The sequence below is a fragment of the Polypterus senegalus genome, chromosome 11, assembly GCF_016835505.1.
Source record: "Polypterus senegalus isolate Bchr_013 chromosome 11, ASM1683550v1, whole genome shotgun sequence".
NCBI lineage: Eukaryota > Metazoa > Chordata > Cladistia > Polypteriformes > Polypteridae > Polypterus > Polypterus senegalus.
In genome coordinates, this window is record NC_053164.1 from 78170558 (window position 1) to 78186972 (window position 16415).

At 38.3% G+C, this 16415-nt stretch overlaps 1 protein-coding gene across 3 annotated transcripts in view; it reads right to left on the minus strand.

The window, feature by feature from the left end:
- Positions 1-16415, minus strand: part of LOC120539227 — a 111733-nt gene that overhangs the window by 17000 nt on the left and 78318 nt on the right. For all 3 annotated transcript variants that reach the window (XM_039769105.1, XM_039769104.1, XM_039769103.1), the window contains one exon: positions 10015-11152. In XM_039769105.1, the coding sequence (XP_039625039.1) occupies positions 10015-11083 (1069 nt within the window). In that variant the 5' untranslated portion in view covers positions 11084-11152. The remainder of the gene's footprint in view (positions 1-10014; positions 11153-16415) is intronic.

A 16415-nucleotide genomic window follows, 5' to 3' on the forward strand; every position in this document is an offset into this window, starting at 1 on the left:
TCTCTCACGTTTCTTAGACTTCATTTCCGGAAGTGTTCCGTTATCTGTTTTTCCAACATAAAATATTTTTTTTAAACATTATCTTTTTAATCAACCAAAAGTTCAAAAACACTAGCCATTTTAAATTTTTTACAAAAGTTTTCGCGCCGCCCCTAGAAAATTCCACGGTGCGCACCAGTTGCCCGACAATGCCTGCATACAGTATATAGGGAAGCGTGGTGTCACACTAGCTAGCACTGCTAATTGAAAACTCAGGTTCAAAGTCCTCTCTTATGTAAGTGTGCATTTTTTATTTTTTGTATACTATTGTATGCATTATTCTTGTTTCTAGTGTTAATTTGTATGTCTTTGCATGTAACTACGTCTTTGACTTAATGTAAAGTTTTCTAAGCTACATCATTTGTATAAAAATCTGTTATAGAAATAAATGTTGTTGTTGTCTTAATTGTCCGTCATGTGAAGAATCTCCTAACTTCTGTGTTGGGCTTTTTTGGGTATTCCTGTTTCCCTTTGAACATCTTAAAGATTATTTAATTTTCGGCCCCAGGTGTGATTAAATCTCTTGGCACAAAGTCTCGTCTCTCAGGATGTGAAAGTGTCTCTCTGAAAAAGTCTTGTCCCAAGATTTTTTTATATAATAGCGAGATGTGCATGTTGAATAGTAACTTTACATTATATCCCTAGAACAATTCGATCCATCCATCCATCCATCCATCCATTGTCTAACCCGCTGAATCCGAATACAGGGTCACGGGGGCCTGCTGGAGCCAATCCCAGCCAACACAGGGCACAAGGCAGGAACCAATCCTGGGCAGGGTGCCAACCCACCACAGGACACACACAAACACACCCACACACCAAGCACACACTAGGGCCAATTTAGAATCGCCAATCCACCTAACCTGCATGTCTTTGGATTGTGGGAGGAAACCGGAGCGCCCGGAGGAAACCCACGCAGACACGGGGAGAACATGCAAACTCCACGCAGGGAGGACCCGGGAAGCGAACCCAGGTCTCCTAACTGCGAGGCAGCAGCGCTACCACTGCGCCACCGTGCCGCCCACAATTCGATCCCATTCAGCCAAACATGCTCACCTAATTTCTCCAAAATAACATTAAGTTGAGCTTCGAAGGTCGCTAAAGACCCGCTCCCTACCACAGTGCTTGGTAATTCCTTCCATGTGCTCTTGGTTCACTATGTGAAGAAAAACGTGTAAAGGGTTGTGCAAAATTTACCCTTAACAAGTCCATCTGTATCCCCATGTTTTTCTGTAAAAACTAATTTTAAAATAACAGCTTGGATCCACTTTACTAATTCCGTTTTTAATTTCAAACACTTCAGTCACATGTGTTTAAAGGTCTACATAATGAAAAGTATAAAGAATAAGGTTACCCTATGACTGTCACAACAAAACAATTAATATATACTCATTTTATAATTTACTTACATTTTTTGTCACTTTCTAATCATTTGTTTTCTTAAACTGCAAAGGTTTACCTCATTCAGTCTTTCCTCATAGCCCAGACTTTGCAGTCCTGGAATCAGCGTAGTTGTTCTTCTCTGGCCTTTCACTAGCACTGCTATGTCTTATTTTTTAAATGGAGACCAAAACGGAAAACACATTCCTCTAGGTGAGGTCTCACTAGTGCATTACAAAGCTTAACTTACAAGCTTTACTTGTACTCTACAGATTGTGCTACTTAACATAACCTCCTATTAGCCTTCTTAATCACTTCTGTATGCTGTCTGGATATAGGAAGTGAAGAGTCTACAGTGACTCCTAGCATTGTTTCATAGGAGTACTTTCAAGTTTCAGACATCTCATTGTGTGTTCAAATCTAACATGTTTCTCTCCAAGTATAATAAATTGCATTTACTTAAATTAAATATCACCTGCCACAGATCTGTCTAACTCTGAATTCTGTCCTGGTCCTTCTGTAATGATTTGGATAAATTTAGATCTGCCATTCTTCCTAGTCTGGCATCATCTGCAAACCTGGCCAGCTTGTTATTTATATTCTTATCCAGATTGTCTATATATACAGTTAATTCAGAAAATATTCAGACTTCTTCACGTTTTGTTATGCTATAGCTTTATGCTAAAATCATTTAGATTATTTTTTTTATTAAGCAACACTCAATACCCCAGAATGACAAAGCTGAATATAAAATCTGCACAGATATTCAGTCCCTTTAAACAGTACTGTGCTGAAGTACTTTTGTGGTGATTATAGCCTGGAGTCTTCTTGGGTATGATGTGATAAGTTTTGAACACTTGAATTGGGTTTTTTGTCTGCCATTCTTCTCTGCAGAGCCTTTCAAGTTCTGTCAAGGTGAATGGAGACCATCATGGATAGCTATTTTCAGTGATCTCCAGAGGTGTTTAATTGCATTCGAGTCTGGGCTCTGGGTGGACAAGTTGTCCCTAAGCCACTCCTGTCTTGTCTTTGTTTTCTTGATAGGGCCATTTTTGTGTTGGAATGTGAACTTTCAACCCATTCTGTGGTTCATTGCACTTTGGAGCAGGTTTTCATTAAAGTCATCTCTGTACTTTGCTTGGTTCAGCCTGTACTTGACTCTAACTAGTCTACCAGTTCCTGCTGCTGCAAAACAACCCTACAGCAAGCACAGCATGTTGTTGTTTGATTTCGGGCAAAGTACTTCCCTGATATTCCCTGCTATTATTGGGAGGTTATCAACTTCTTCACATGTGTAAATATCAGAAGAATGCACATCTTAAGCATTTGCTGTTTCACTTTATGTAGTTCACCCTTTACTTTTTATAATGCACTTCACCTCATCCTTGACATTTCTTTTACTACTAAAATACTCAAAGAATCTCTTTGGGTCACCTTTCACTTTTTCTGCAATATTTCTGTCTTTTAGCTTTACTAATATCCTTTTTAACCATTGCCCTCATGCTCTCACAAGCCCTGCAGACAGAGTTCGATTTATTTGCATTTTCTTATTTATCTAATTTCCCACTGCTTTTACATTTATAATGAACTTGTCCCATGTTGTATATAAAACAATTTTTAAATTTGCTCCACATCTCTTCAACAGTCTCCTTACTTAAAAACCTCTCCTTTTATCCCATTTTTGGACTTGGCCACATCTGTTTAACTATTGCTTTGATAAAACTAAACTTAACAGTTTGGGTAATCGACTATACAAGGGTGCAGGACAATCTATAAGCCATCCCCTAGGAAAGGACAAGTACATCTGTTTTATTGATCATTGGAATTGAGTTGTGGCTCTTTAAGATTGGTCATTGAATAAGGAGGGACACTGTACCATGACACACCATTGTTTTGTGACATGTGACAGGAATTGGTATAAGTTGGGTCTCTCTGCCATTTTCCATCATGAAGAGAGCAGACCAGATTATGACCTAAAAGAGAGCTGATCAGAAAGAGTCAAGTGTAACCACAAGTTTACGTGCCACATGAAACATCTAGCACTATCAGGTTTCATTAGTTTCTAACCAACACTCATTGTACTCTACTTCCTTATTATTATGGGCATATTATTTATAATACATAATTAAATGTGTAATTCTTCCTACTTACTGTTCTTTATCTCTAAAAGGAAGGTGAGAAGTTCTGAACTACAGTATCTGACAGTGTGGCAAGAGTATTGTATTTGACATTTTTTTATAGTCTACATAATAAAGAGGAGAATGAGGTCACTCAATTACTCAATCATGACAAAAGAATATATACTGATTTTACAATTTACATACATAATTGTGACTCAGCTTGGCAAGATCTCCATTAGGTGGTTTTCATATTTAAAAGGTACAGTGCATGCTAGTGCAATGCATCAGCTTGAATTATTGCTGGAGTTTAATGTAATTTCAGTTTTTGCTCATGCTGCATACTTTGTATATGGCTGTGTGCACCACTACCCTGATGTTTGTAACTGAGCATCATATCACCAGATAAAATGAACTAAAAACAACATTGGTGGTCAACTTTAGCTATCATGCAGATACAAAATTTAGCTTAAATAGTCACCTGGCTTACCCTCTAGGAGTCTGAAAGACTCCTCTGATTCTGGCTTGTGACCAAGGAGGATAAAGGGCAACTAGCTAAAATCAGGCCCTGAGAATGGATCTCTTCTGGGGAATTAGGCCATAAAGATGCATTATTTCATTAAGATAGACAGGCGAGGAAACTGTCATGAACTAGAAGCCCCAAAGCACATAAGTTCCAAAAGCACTTCCAAAACAGGCCACTAGAGGGGGAAATTCCATTAAAAACCCGAGTAGACACAAAAGGACCTCGTAGAACCTTTATAAAATAAAAGACTTATTCTGGTGAAAAAGTGTTTTGCAATTACAACAAAGTTCTGTGAAGCACAACGGCAAACTGGAATTTGCCAAATCAAACAAGTACCAATATACTTGATTTCAATAGCAAAGTCAAAACACAGAACACAAAGTCAAAATCCTGAGATCCATTAAATCACAGAAGAATGATAAATACAGGTACAATAGGCCACTATGGGGACCAACGATGAACAAACTACAAACAGTATCAAAATGTCAATGAAAAAAAATCTAAGCTTACTTGTATCGCAGAATGTATGCACCTGATATCCAGTTGTACACTCACAACCTCCCAAATGAAATATTGTTAAATAAACCACTTCATCAAAATCCTCTCATGAGCGGCTGAGGGACGTGCTCAAAAGAAAATTGCCTTTTGAATCAAAGACCCGCCCCCACCCTCATGCATTGGTCAGGAGTCCTGTACAGTAATATCTTTATTCATTTGAAAAAAAAAAAAAACACGTGAAAACATTACCAGGTGTAAAGCAGAAGATCAATTCTACTGTGCAGTTTCACAAACCGCTTTTAAGAAATGCAGAAATATGGCACTATAGCTTAATGACCAATGAATGAGGGGAGAGGTGGGCTTTCAATTCAAAAGCTCAATCTCCATTTGAGCACAGCCTTTCGCAAAAGAATGTTCCAGAACATTAGCAAAACTACATGTGTTTTGGACATTGTGAGCATACAACTGGATGGCTCTCATATGAATTATGCGTTTTGATATTGTTTGCTGTTTGTTTAGCATTGGTTGCCATAAAAACCTATTGTATCTGGAACTTTTTTCCTCCATTTTGATAAAAAAAAAAAGTCTCTGCCATAACTGCAAACAAAACAGGGTAGGTAAAAGGTGAAAAATATAATTTTTGACTAGAGTATTCCTTTAGTATTGCCATAAATGTATTCATGTTTAATTTCAAGGAGTGCTAAAAAAAACAGAGTCCATCAACAGTCTTCAGAGTTGTATTTATATTTTCAGCTTCTAGACAGGTACTTAATCAACTCTGTAAGTGTAAAGCGGATAGCAAGGGGAAAGAGGAAGGACCAGGAGGAGGATTGCAGAAAGCATATTCAATAAACAGCCAAGGGCCAGGACCAGAGAGTCAAAACAAAACAGAGAACCAAAACCAATGAGACCCAAGAATCAAAAATTAAAAAAGCAGGATGTTCAGTTATGTCAGGGCAAGGCAGAATTAAAGCACTTAGTTAATTTTTGTACCAAAAGCTTGAATAGTGCATTGTGCCAGTCAGGGGGTTTATATACCATCGCAGATAATAACATCAGAGGTTGTAACCTCTCAAAACAACCCTTTGCAACCCACTGTCACGTCCTGTCCTAAAATAGCAGTGTGTATCCAAAAACAAGATGGCATCACAGAAAAACCCAAAATAATAAAACAATTACATAAACCTTTAGAGGAACAAAGTAATATGTCAATTGAAAGTAAAATAGATAGAATAGACAGTCCAGAGATTAAGGAAAAAACACTTTCTTTGTAATAAAAATGCGCTAACCAAGAAAAGAATTTATAATTGATTCTCAACTTCATGACAGTGGACAGTAGAAAACTACAGAAAATTGTTTCAGCAATCTTTAGAAGACAACAGTTGGGTTTGTCCAAGGTCAAAACATAAAATGTCACAGATTAATGAACTACATAATTGTGGCATATTACATACTATTTGAATCCACCATGATACCAGGAAAGAAAGCCACAAAATGATTGGCAGACCTCCAGAAGTAAGCAATCCTTTGTGCAGCCTAATTTGACAAGTGTACTTTAAACAAAGGAAAAATAGAACTTTTGAATGAAAAAATAATGCATCTCATATGATATAAACAACTATTTCAGATAAGCAGCTCTTGCACAATGTCAGACTTCTGTATAGGGTGGTCCAGATCTAATTATGCAATTTTCATTATGTTATTACTTATTAAGTTTATTACAAAGAGAATTCACAAAAAATTCTTTTTGTTGCCGATAGATGACAGCACCTGTTCTGCATTCCAAAATGGCAGGAGACAGTTGTCAGTCGAACAGCGTGTGCGATGTGTTCGCCTTTTCATAATTGCATAATTAGATGTGGACCACCCTGTAGAATGCTTAAGGGTAAACAGTAGACCTGTCCTGGTGAGTAATTACGCGGATCACTGCAATAATACACCCCTTAGTCATGTACAATTTGACTTATCGGCAGTATTTATTTATATTGTATGGATAGTAAAATTTAAGCAATCACACCAACCTACATTTTTAAAACGTGTTCAAGCAGTAGGCACTAAAATGTTAATTTCTAAATTGAGCAGGGTGATAAAGATTACATTTGTAATCAGCATTACAACACTAAACCATCCAAAGGCATCACAGACACTATCTGAATGGACCAGTTAGGACCAATGAAGTTTTGTCCAGGCTCCACAGCTTTCCAAAGCTCTGAATGTTGTTTCATTGATTAACATTTTTTTAAGAAGTGATTAGACACTTTCTGCCCATAGTCACAGTTAAAGGTTATTTAGAACAACTGCCTTGAAAAAAGGTGCTGACCTGTCAGTAATATTACTTCTAGCCCTAAACAAACTGCTGCTGTGTTTACTTGCTTCAGTTTGAATCCAAATGATAAAGAACAGCCATAAAATATAAAAGACTAGCCAACCTGCAGCGTAGTATACACCGCATAATTACTTATTGATGGGTGAACACTTCCTGAAAGACACAGTTGTCCAAATGGGGCGGGTTTGAGGATACGGCTGTGAGTGAATGAAAAGATGGAACTCTGGAGAGAGCAACAAACAATTGTCCGTGACTGAAAACTGGTTTTGGCAGATACACGCATATCTTTTTTAAAGTTTGGCCCTGTGCCTTATTAATTGTCATTGCAAATGCCAATTTAACAGGAAATTGTCTGCGTGTAAAAGTAAAAGGCAAATTTGAATCTGATGGGGTCAGGGAAATCCGGGGAATAAGGACAGTTTGTGAGGTAGCAGCTCCGATAGTTTTACACTCCAGTACATTGCGGTGAATGCTGGTAACAGAAAGTCTAGTGCCATTACAGAGACCTTTTGTGGTATGAGGTTTCTGAGAAGCATGACGACTGAACCAATTTTAATTTTGAGTTTATTCGGAGGCATGCCAGTGGGAGTAAGACTGTTAAGAAATTCTTCGGGGAATGAAAGTTGATCTGCAGGATCGTCTGTGATGATGGAGTCAATGCTGGTGAAAGTTACTTCATCGGTTGGGATAAGTCCTCAAGAGTGAGGGTGGACGCAAGAGGAGGGTTAGAGTTGGCGGGAGGGGCTCTGTCGTGTGTTCCCCATGACGCGGGAGGAGGGTTAAAGTGGGCGGGCGGGGCTCTGTCATGCGTACCCCATGGTCGGGTGACTTGGTCGATTATATATATAGAAAAGCAGCCGGAACCGAAAAGAACAATGAAAAGTCAACGTATCTCAAAGGTGCATGTGGACTGTAGCAGAGACGAAAGCGACTGAGGCTGTGTTTGGTGAGGTGTTGCATGCGGGCACATGAGCAGGCAGTGCACATGCCTCGAGAGCGAGGGTGGACGCGAGAGGAGGGTTAGAGTTGGCAGGCGGGGCTTTGTCGTGCGTATCCCATGACACAGGAGGAGGGTTCGAGTTGGTGGGCGGAGCTCTGTCGTGCATATCCCATGGTCTTAAAGTTGGTGGGCGGGGCTCTGTGAGTTGGCAGGCGTGGCTCTGTCGTGCATATCCCATGGTCTCTGTCGTGCATACCCCATGGACAGATGACTTAGTCAATTATATATATAGATACTATTCGCTCGCACACACAACCAGAAGCAATTTGCAGACACACTTAAAGCACAATCACTCCAATGCTTTTGCACAGTTGTTGTCCTGGAAGTCATCATCATCAGCCTCACCTTCCACTTCTAGAGAACAACATTTATGATTCTCTTGTACAAGGATTTACAACCAATTTTTGAATATTTTACATATTCTACACCTCTGTGATGATCAGTGCAATTTTCAATTCTGTGTTATGCTGTGCCAGTAACATCACTTCAAGGGAGGTCCACTGAATAATTAAGCTAATTAAAAAGGCAGGCTCAGGTACAGGAGGCGCTTTCAAACTTCTGGTGGTGCTAGAAGAGGAGAAGAAGAAAACAAAACTGATGGCCAGTATGAATAGTGTTGTACATCTTTTCTCTGACACACTAAAACTGAGGACTTTCAGGCAATAGGAAGTATGTCAGACAAATCTATCTCCTTTTATTTATTTTTATTGATAGACTCCCTTTGCAATGATGTATTTGTTTAAATATAAACTTGCATAATTTGTCTAAATAGAAAATCCAAGTGTTATTTAAATGAGAAAGATGCCTTCTACATGTTCTGTAAGCTACTGTTGATAGTAATGCCATTTGCGCTGATGTAATTAAAACATACACACACATTTAAATTAGTTGTTAAAATGAAAAATATTTGACTCCAACTGCACCTTGTCCAATGTCAAGATTACTGTATTACTGTCAGACTCTGGACCACTCCCTATGACCCCTCTTTTGTTTGCATTTTCTTCTTTGCCCCTCTCAGTAGTACCAATTGCGTGGAACAGATGGGATGGGCAAGTGAAATAACAGAAGAATCCTGGCTGAAGTGCTTCATTCTACCATTGGACATTTTGCCTTTATTAAGGCCTTTAGTTGAGTTTTTCTCCCAAGTTTTTATGTCAATGTTTTTGAACTGCACTTGGCTTAGAATTTTGCCAGACTTCCTGTTGTTTTTGGCTATTTATACTTAGCTGTCTTTTTATGTTCTTGACCATTGCTTACCTTTTCTACCCTGTTTTTCTATTTCAACTTTCAAATATCATATACTTTTATTTCATGGTCATATGGAATTTGCATTTTCTCCCCATGTTATTATGAGTTTTCCTTCCACATCCTCAAAGATGTGCAGGTTGGACTCTCTACATTGGCCCTGTGTGAGTAGGTGTGCCTTAGAAAGGACTGGTGTTTAAAGCTGTGATAGCTTTTGACAATGGAGACCCAGAACTTGATTAAAGATTCAGTCAAGGAACCCAATATAAGAGGTAAGAGCTCAAGTAAATGTGTGTAAGAATTAGATATCACTTTGTATAGTTGACTTTTTACAGTTCTGTTTGATATTGTCTGATAATGTGTTAAGAAAATGTACATCTCCAAGAAATAATTGACTCATTGATGAAATCACCAATATTCATGCATAGTGTGACTCCAGTAACGCACACTCATATTTGTTGTGAAATTAATGCATCCCTATGTACTGGAAATGTACCTACTCAGCAGCCCCCTCTGGAAAACTCCTGGTGAAACCACAAACCCTAATAAAACAGAAAAGCAACTCATCGTGATCTTTGGAAATTTGATTGGTTGAGGTTCAATCACTTCAAGTACTGCAGTCAGCTATATATTATTAATTTCTACTTCTTTGTACAGCCAGCAGCTACCCATTGTCCCTTAAGTGTTTCTGTGTTAGGTGAGGCTTACTTGTAATTTACATCAAAATACAATACTGTCTTCCTTAAATATAAATTCAATGTATGTAAAATCACTGCTGGTGAATTGATCTTGTAATGTTTGACAAGTAATTTACAACTCTTTGCAATATTAGTTCAATAACTTAAACAGATGAAAATGCACTTAGAAGCATTTTAAATACTACCTGCATTCTTGTACTCCTCTGGCTGCCTTATATTGATGTGATGTTGGTTAAAATTGGTTTCATCTGTGAAGGGACTTCCTGAGCTAGTTGCATTGGACTGCAGATAGAAGCTCAAGCCAGATTTTCCATGAGTCTGCAGGTACACCGTCCGAGGGACATTCTCCATTCCTTGCAAGTGTGCTTGTGGAGATACACTTGCTGCATGGCTCTGCACATGTGTGCCATATATGGTTGGAGATGGTGTTCGACTGCACAAATGTGGCCACTCAAATTGCGTTCCTGGCTGGAATTTTTGCTCTGTAGAAGACTGATATTGCAGTTGGTCCTGCTGCATCTGGTAATGACCCATTGTCTGCAGACCTGCATGAAACTGTGGTCTCATCTGTTGCTGTAGAACATGAGATGCCTGTAAGAACTGGCTCGTCCTTTGGTAAGGATATTGTATTGATGGTGCCTGGTGTTGTGTGCTTGAGTATTCTGACTGTTGTTGAGCTCTGGGATGGGTTTTCTTTGGGACTGAAGTAGAGCAGTTCTGATTCTCTACAGAAACTTCACTATCACTAGTTCCTGTGGGCACATTCAAACGGCTTGGCAATGATATGAACCGTCTGGTGGCAAATGCCTCAGAGAAAGAGTCTAGTTTTTGCAGGGGCAGTCCTTTTTCTAAAGTGTTAACAAAGTGCTGCTCATAATTATGTTCTCCATTCATTTCAAATGTACCATTCTGGGCGGGCACTGACTTTGTATCTTCTTTAGAATGCACAGGGCTTGAGCTGCCATTGGTGCAGTTTCCAACTATTGATGGAGTTTGGTCCCAGCTGTAAGTTCTTCCACATACATTCCCCACCTCTTTAACTGTAGCAAGGCTGGTAGTCTTTCTGTTTTCAACAGGGTAAAGAGTAGACATTGAATCATTGGACACATGATCTGGTTGAATGCCCATTCCAAGAACACTGTAGGCAGTGTGCGTCAGACCTAGCGATACTCCTCCCTGATGGTAGTACAGCACATCTGGTGATGTCTGTGCAATTCCTGAGTCTTGCCTGCTTACAATGGCCTGGTCACCCATTGCCAATTTGCCACCAAACTGCAGTGGCCTGTACTAAGGCCCACGATCCTGAGGCATTGGATGTCTGAGCTGAGAAAGATATAAAAGAAAATGTTAGTCCATGTTATCCAGTATAACTAAACTGTGAATTCTAGTACAAAGATTTTCTGTAGAGCATATAATTCCCCAGGCAAAACATTTTTGGCATTCAAATTCTTGAGCTCTATGCATTTATAAAATGTACCTTCAATACTATAAAGTGCCATCATATACTTTGCAAAATCCATCCCCTTTCAAACTAAATCCCACTAAGAATATTATTGGGGACCATCAGATTAATCCACACATTTAAATTGATTTTTAATCCTTTGATATTGTATATTTGGGTGGCCGAGACAGATATTTCTTGGACACTAAAAATATTTGCACTAACAGAAAAAAAAAATAATGATCATTAATCTAGAAAATTCCTCAGGACCATGCGCGTGCTAATGTACTGTACTATATAATGGACACAGCCTCCAGTTCTAAGCCTGGCTATGATCTTCTGAACCTCATATTCAGATGAGCCTGCAATCATAAGGAGATAGATATGAAACATGAGGTGAGAAAACACAGGAAACCACTAGTTTTAAATGGGAAACAAGAAAAGATTGGGTGCCCTGAATTGCATTAGTAAAACCAGCCTACACATAACTGTTTGGATATGGTCCCCACTTTTTATATGGACCAATACATTTTAGGGCTAGTTTCCCAGTAGGTAACTTAAGCATCTGATCTTTCATAGAATGTCAGGGTATCTAGCCAACTTGAAAATAAAAATGTCTGTGAAGTTTAAGGACTGCAGAATGTTAATAAAAGGCAGTTATTTTTCAAACAAATGTGATCTGTAGCCCTTGTCTTCCAAAGGTTGCATACAAAATGAAGAAACTTGGATCAACTGTTAAACTAGAAGATAAGGATAAGATTACTAAACACTGAGTAACTCATATGGTCCATCCATTCACCTTAGTAATACCTTGAAGTCAAAATTATCTTTATACCTCTCAGAAGAATGACCAAATAGAAACAATGGAAGCTTTAAACCTACAGATTTGTGATGTAGAAAAGGTAGGTTCCCATCTACATTTACCACCACTTCAAATCCATAAAATAAGAATCAGGTGTTTAAGATTAGGTGGCAATGATAAGAACCTTATCATTACTATTATTCTCCTTATTAGGGAGAATGCAGGAGGAACTGCAAATATGGAGGGTCTTTGCTATTGATGTATGTGGTGTCATCATGCCAAGATCAAAGGAACTCTCCACTGCCTTCAGAAAGAAGGTTGTGGATGCCAATGTGTCTGGCAAGGGATTTAAAAAGATTGGCAAATTATTTTAAAACAGTCATTCCACCAAAAAGAGAATATTCTACAAGCTTTATAGATTTCAAGTGACTGCTGATTTGTCCAGGATTGGCTGACCCAACAAATTCAGCCCAAGAGCTGACTGTTTGATACTAAAAGAACTCTCCCAAAATTTGCAGGTAACTCTTTTAAAAGTGCAAGCATCTGCGATCAGAAAGAGATTATATAGATTTTACCTGCGTGCGAGGTATGCCAATAAAAATCCTTTGCTGTTTAAAAAGAACATTAGAGTAAGACTACAGTTTGCCATTGAACATATAGGCCAAAGGTACTCAACTCCACTCATGGAGGTCTGCAGCGGGAACAGGTTTCGTAATCAGAAGCCGGGGCTAGCAGATAATGAATCTTGGTATTTAATTATATGTCTTGTTAGGGCTTTCATTCTTCCAAGACAAATGTTTATCATAATGTAGGTTATTTGTTTTCTAAGAACATTATTCATATGTTTTGCATCCTGCAACAGATTTGTACCTCTAAGTCCTTCCTTTCTGTCTCATTTATTTTAAAACATTTTATTAACACAAAGGCTTCATGCTGCATATACACTTGTTTAAATTGAAGCATGTTAGCTGGAAAGCTGGTAGCTCCTTTGCAATTAGCACCTCATTATTAATTCAAGAAAACAGGCAACAATTAAAACCTAAATGCAGGTATATGAAACTAAAATAGGCAATTAAGGATAATAATACATTTTATTTATATAGCGCCTTTCCCATGCTCAAGGCACTTACAGAATATAAGAAAGAACGGCAGGGTATAAAGTATATAGCATAGTACAAACCAAATAAGTAAATAAAGAAGATTAAGACAGTAAATTCAGAAAAAGCCTAACAGACAACATAACTGATGGTTTAGCACACACATACAGGTTACATGAGCATCTTGACAGAGAGGTAAACTGAGAGAAGGGTAATAAAGTCAGGTACAGCTGAAAGCCTTCCTGAACAGATAAGTTTTGAGTTGTTTTTTAAAAGAATTCATGGAGTCAGCTGATCTAGTAGAGTCTGGACGCTATACAGCTGAAGGCCCTGTCACCCATGGAGTGTAGATTAGTGTGGGGCACAACAAGATTACCAGAATCAGAGGACCTTAGTGGGCAGGCAGGCACATAATGATGGAGAAGGTCACTGATGTAGTTTGGCGCGAGGTTATTTAAGGATCCTGAATTGAAAGAAAAGAGTGAACTAAAACTAAGTCCAGAGAGGAAAAAATTATACTGTATATAGCTTTAATAGTAAATACATTTTTGGAACATTAATTCGTCTGCTCAGAGTAAAAAGATATTAATCAATCAGTCAATCGATCAATATTTTAACTTACAAAGCCAATTTAAATACAACAAATGCTGACCAAAGTGCTGTACATAAACAGTGAATAAAAACAACTTCAGAATAAAATCAATAAATATATTAAACATATAAAAATGTTAAAATAAACAGATAAATAAATAAAACAAAAACATAAATAATACCAAAACATTAAAAGGCTGTAATAAAAATGACACTACTATCTTTAAGCATCTCCATATGCCAAAGACAACAGAAAAGACTTCAACTAAGATTTGAAAATATCAATAGTGTTTAAAGACCAAAGGTAAAAGTATACACTGTTCCACAGAACAGGGGCAGACCCAGAAAAATCACGATCACCCTTAAGCTTCAACCAAGATAATAGGATGAACAGAAGTTTTTGATCAGATGATCTCAAAAGCCTAGAGGTCAATAAGGGGTGAAGGAGGTCTGAGATGTAATGTGGTGCCAAACAATTGAATGCTTTAAAAACAAAAATGAAACTCTAAACTGTATTCTGTATTTAACTGGAAGCCACTGAACAGAGGCCAGCACTGTAGAAATATGTTTTGCCATCTTTGTTCAAGTCAGGATTCAGAAGATGAAGTGCTGCATTTTGGACCAGATACAAATGGGATAGGGAAGTTTGACTAATGCCCAAATAGATATACAGAGTTTGACTACAGTAACAGTAGAAATGTTTGATTTCCTTCATAAATCAAGTGATTTTGGTCAAGAAGTTAGTTTTGTGATGACCTACATATCCCTTCTAAAATGTAGGCAGATGTACAGTACATCCTTTCAGGCACTCAGATATTAAAACAGATTCCAGTACAATTGCATCACAAGTTTATAGACCACCAGAGCCATATTTATTGTTCATGACTAAATTTGTCAGCTTTTAGTAATATAGTGTTAATGTGGATTATTTATTAATAATAATACAATAATAATTAATAATATTAATATTTAATTATAGACATGTAAACTGACACTTTTAGCAACTGTTTTACTCATTTGTTAAACACAGTGGGGTTTTGCCAGATTGTCAATGGCATGACTCATTGTCTTAATCACACATTAGATCTAATTGTTACTTAGAGTTGGGATTCAAAATGTAAATATTACATCATGTAACTACCTAAGAAATTAAGTTTATTTTTAAAAGCTACATTTAATTTGTTTTTGCACTTACCTATGCAATCACTGATTAAAACAAAGACAGTGCAATATGTGGATTGTAAACTCAAACATTTCTGCAAGTACCTGATATAGAAACATCATCGAAAACAGTCTAGATCAGCTGATATCTAATTATAATGTGACATTGACAAAGCCCTTAGATACAGTAACTCCCCTTACTTTGAAAGCGATTAAAGCACATAGAAACTCACCCTGGTTTAAATAAGAACACTCTCACTCTTAAATTAGGATGCTGATACTTGAGCATTGGTGGACTGCAACAAAGCTTTCTAAAAGTTTTCTAAAGTTCTTTTTACTTTTTTTTCTAAACAAAGTTTTCTAAACTTACAGAGTGCATGGACACACTGTTAAAAATATAAAAAAGGTCCTTTTATGTTCTGTTCTGACTACTTTTCTAGCTTAATAGATGACAACACAAATGTTCCTTATGTACTGTTTAAAACTGTTGCTGGTCTAACTACCTCCACTGAGTCGGGCCTTTAACATGGTGGAATGGTTTGTGTGATTCAATGATCCTTCTCCCCTACCAGTAGACGTGTACTCTTGGTAGGATCACCCATGGTGGCAAGGTCAGAGGTGAGGTCTTGACTACCCACACCAGATCCCACCAATACTCCATCCAAAGTGGTGCAAATTCTTGTTGTACCTCACCATCTCATCATCTTGCAACTGGCTTGCCATGTGGATTCTTGACAGGAAGTGAAGCAGTGTGATTGAGGACTGTGCACTCTCACTACCACCGATATCAACAACTCATTTTAACAGGCTCTTCTTTCCATCCATCTTCCTCATTCTTTTCTCCTGCATAAAAGTCCTACAGCAGTTTTTGTTCTTAATATGCAACCCACACATATGGCAACGTTGGTGTGATGGCCGTTCAGAGGCGCACCCAGGACAAGTGCCTTGTCCGTGTTGGTGTGACTAGGCAGCCTTTTTCAAGGATAGTACTGCCTACCCCTGATGGGGAAGAGACAATAACGGGTGTCCTAAACAAAGTTTGTTCTATCTGTAGGGATAGGGGCGCTTCATCCCTTTACATGCAGTCGAAAAACTACAAAATCTATTATCCTAGTTGGAATGTCAGGCACGTTCATGGAATCAACAACTACCAACCAACCACCTCAGAGAACAGACCTTGTAGCCTCAGAGCTCCAACGCTACAAGGTGGACATCTGTGCCCTCAATGAGACTCATCTCACTGATGAAGGATCCATCACTGAAACCACAGCTGGATATACATTCTTCTGGAAAGGCTGACCAAAGTCAAAAACTGGCACCTTCTCGACTATATTATTGTCTGTCAGCGTGATCTCCAGGATGTCTTGATCATACAAGTGATGTGAGGAGCAGAATGCTGAGCAGACCATAGACATGTGTGGTCCATCCTTTGCACTGTATTTAGACCACCTACTAGAAAACAATCCCTCAAGCCGAGCCGCAATGTTGCATCCC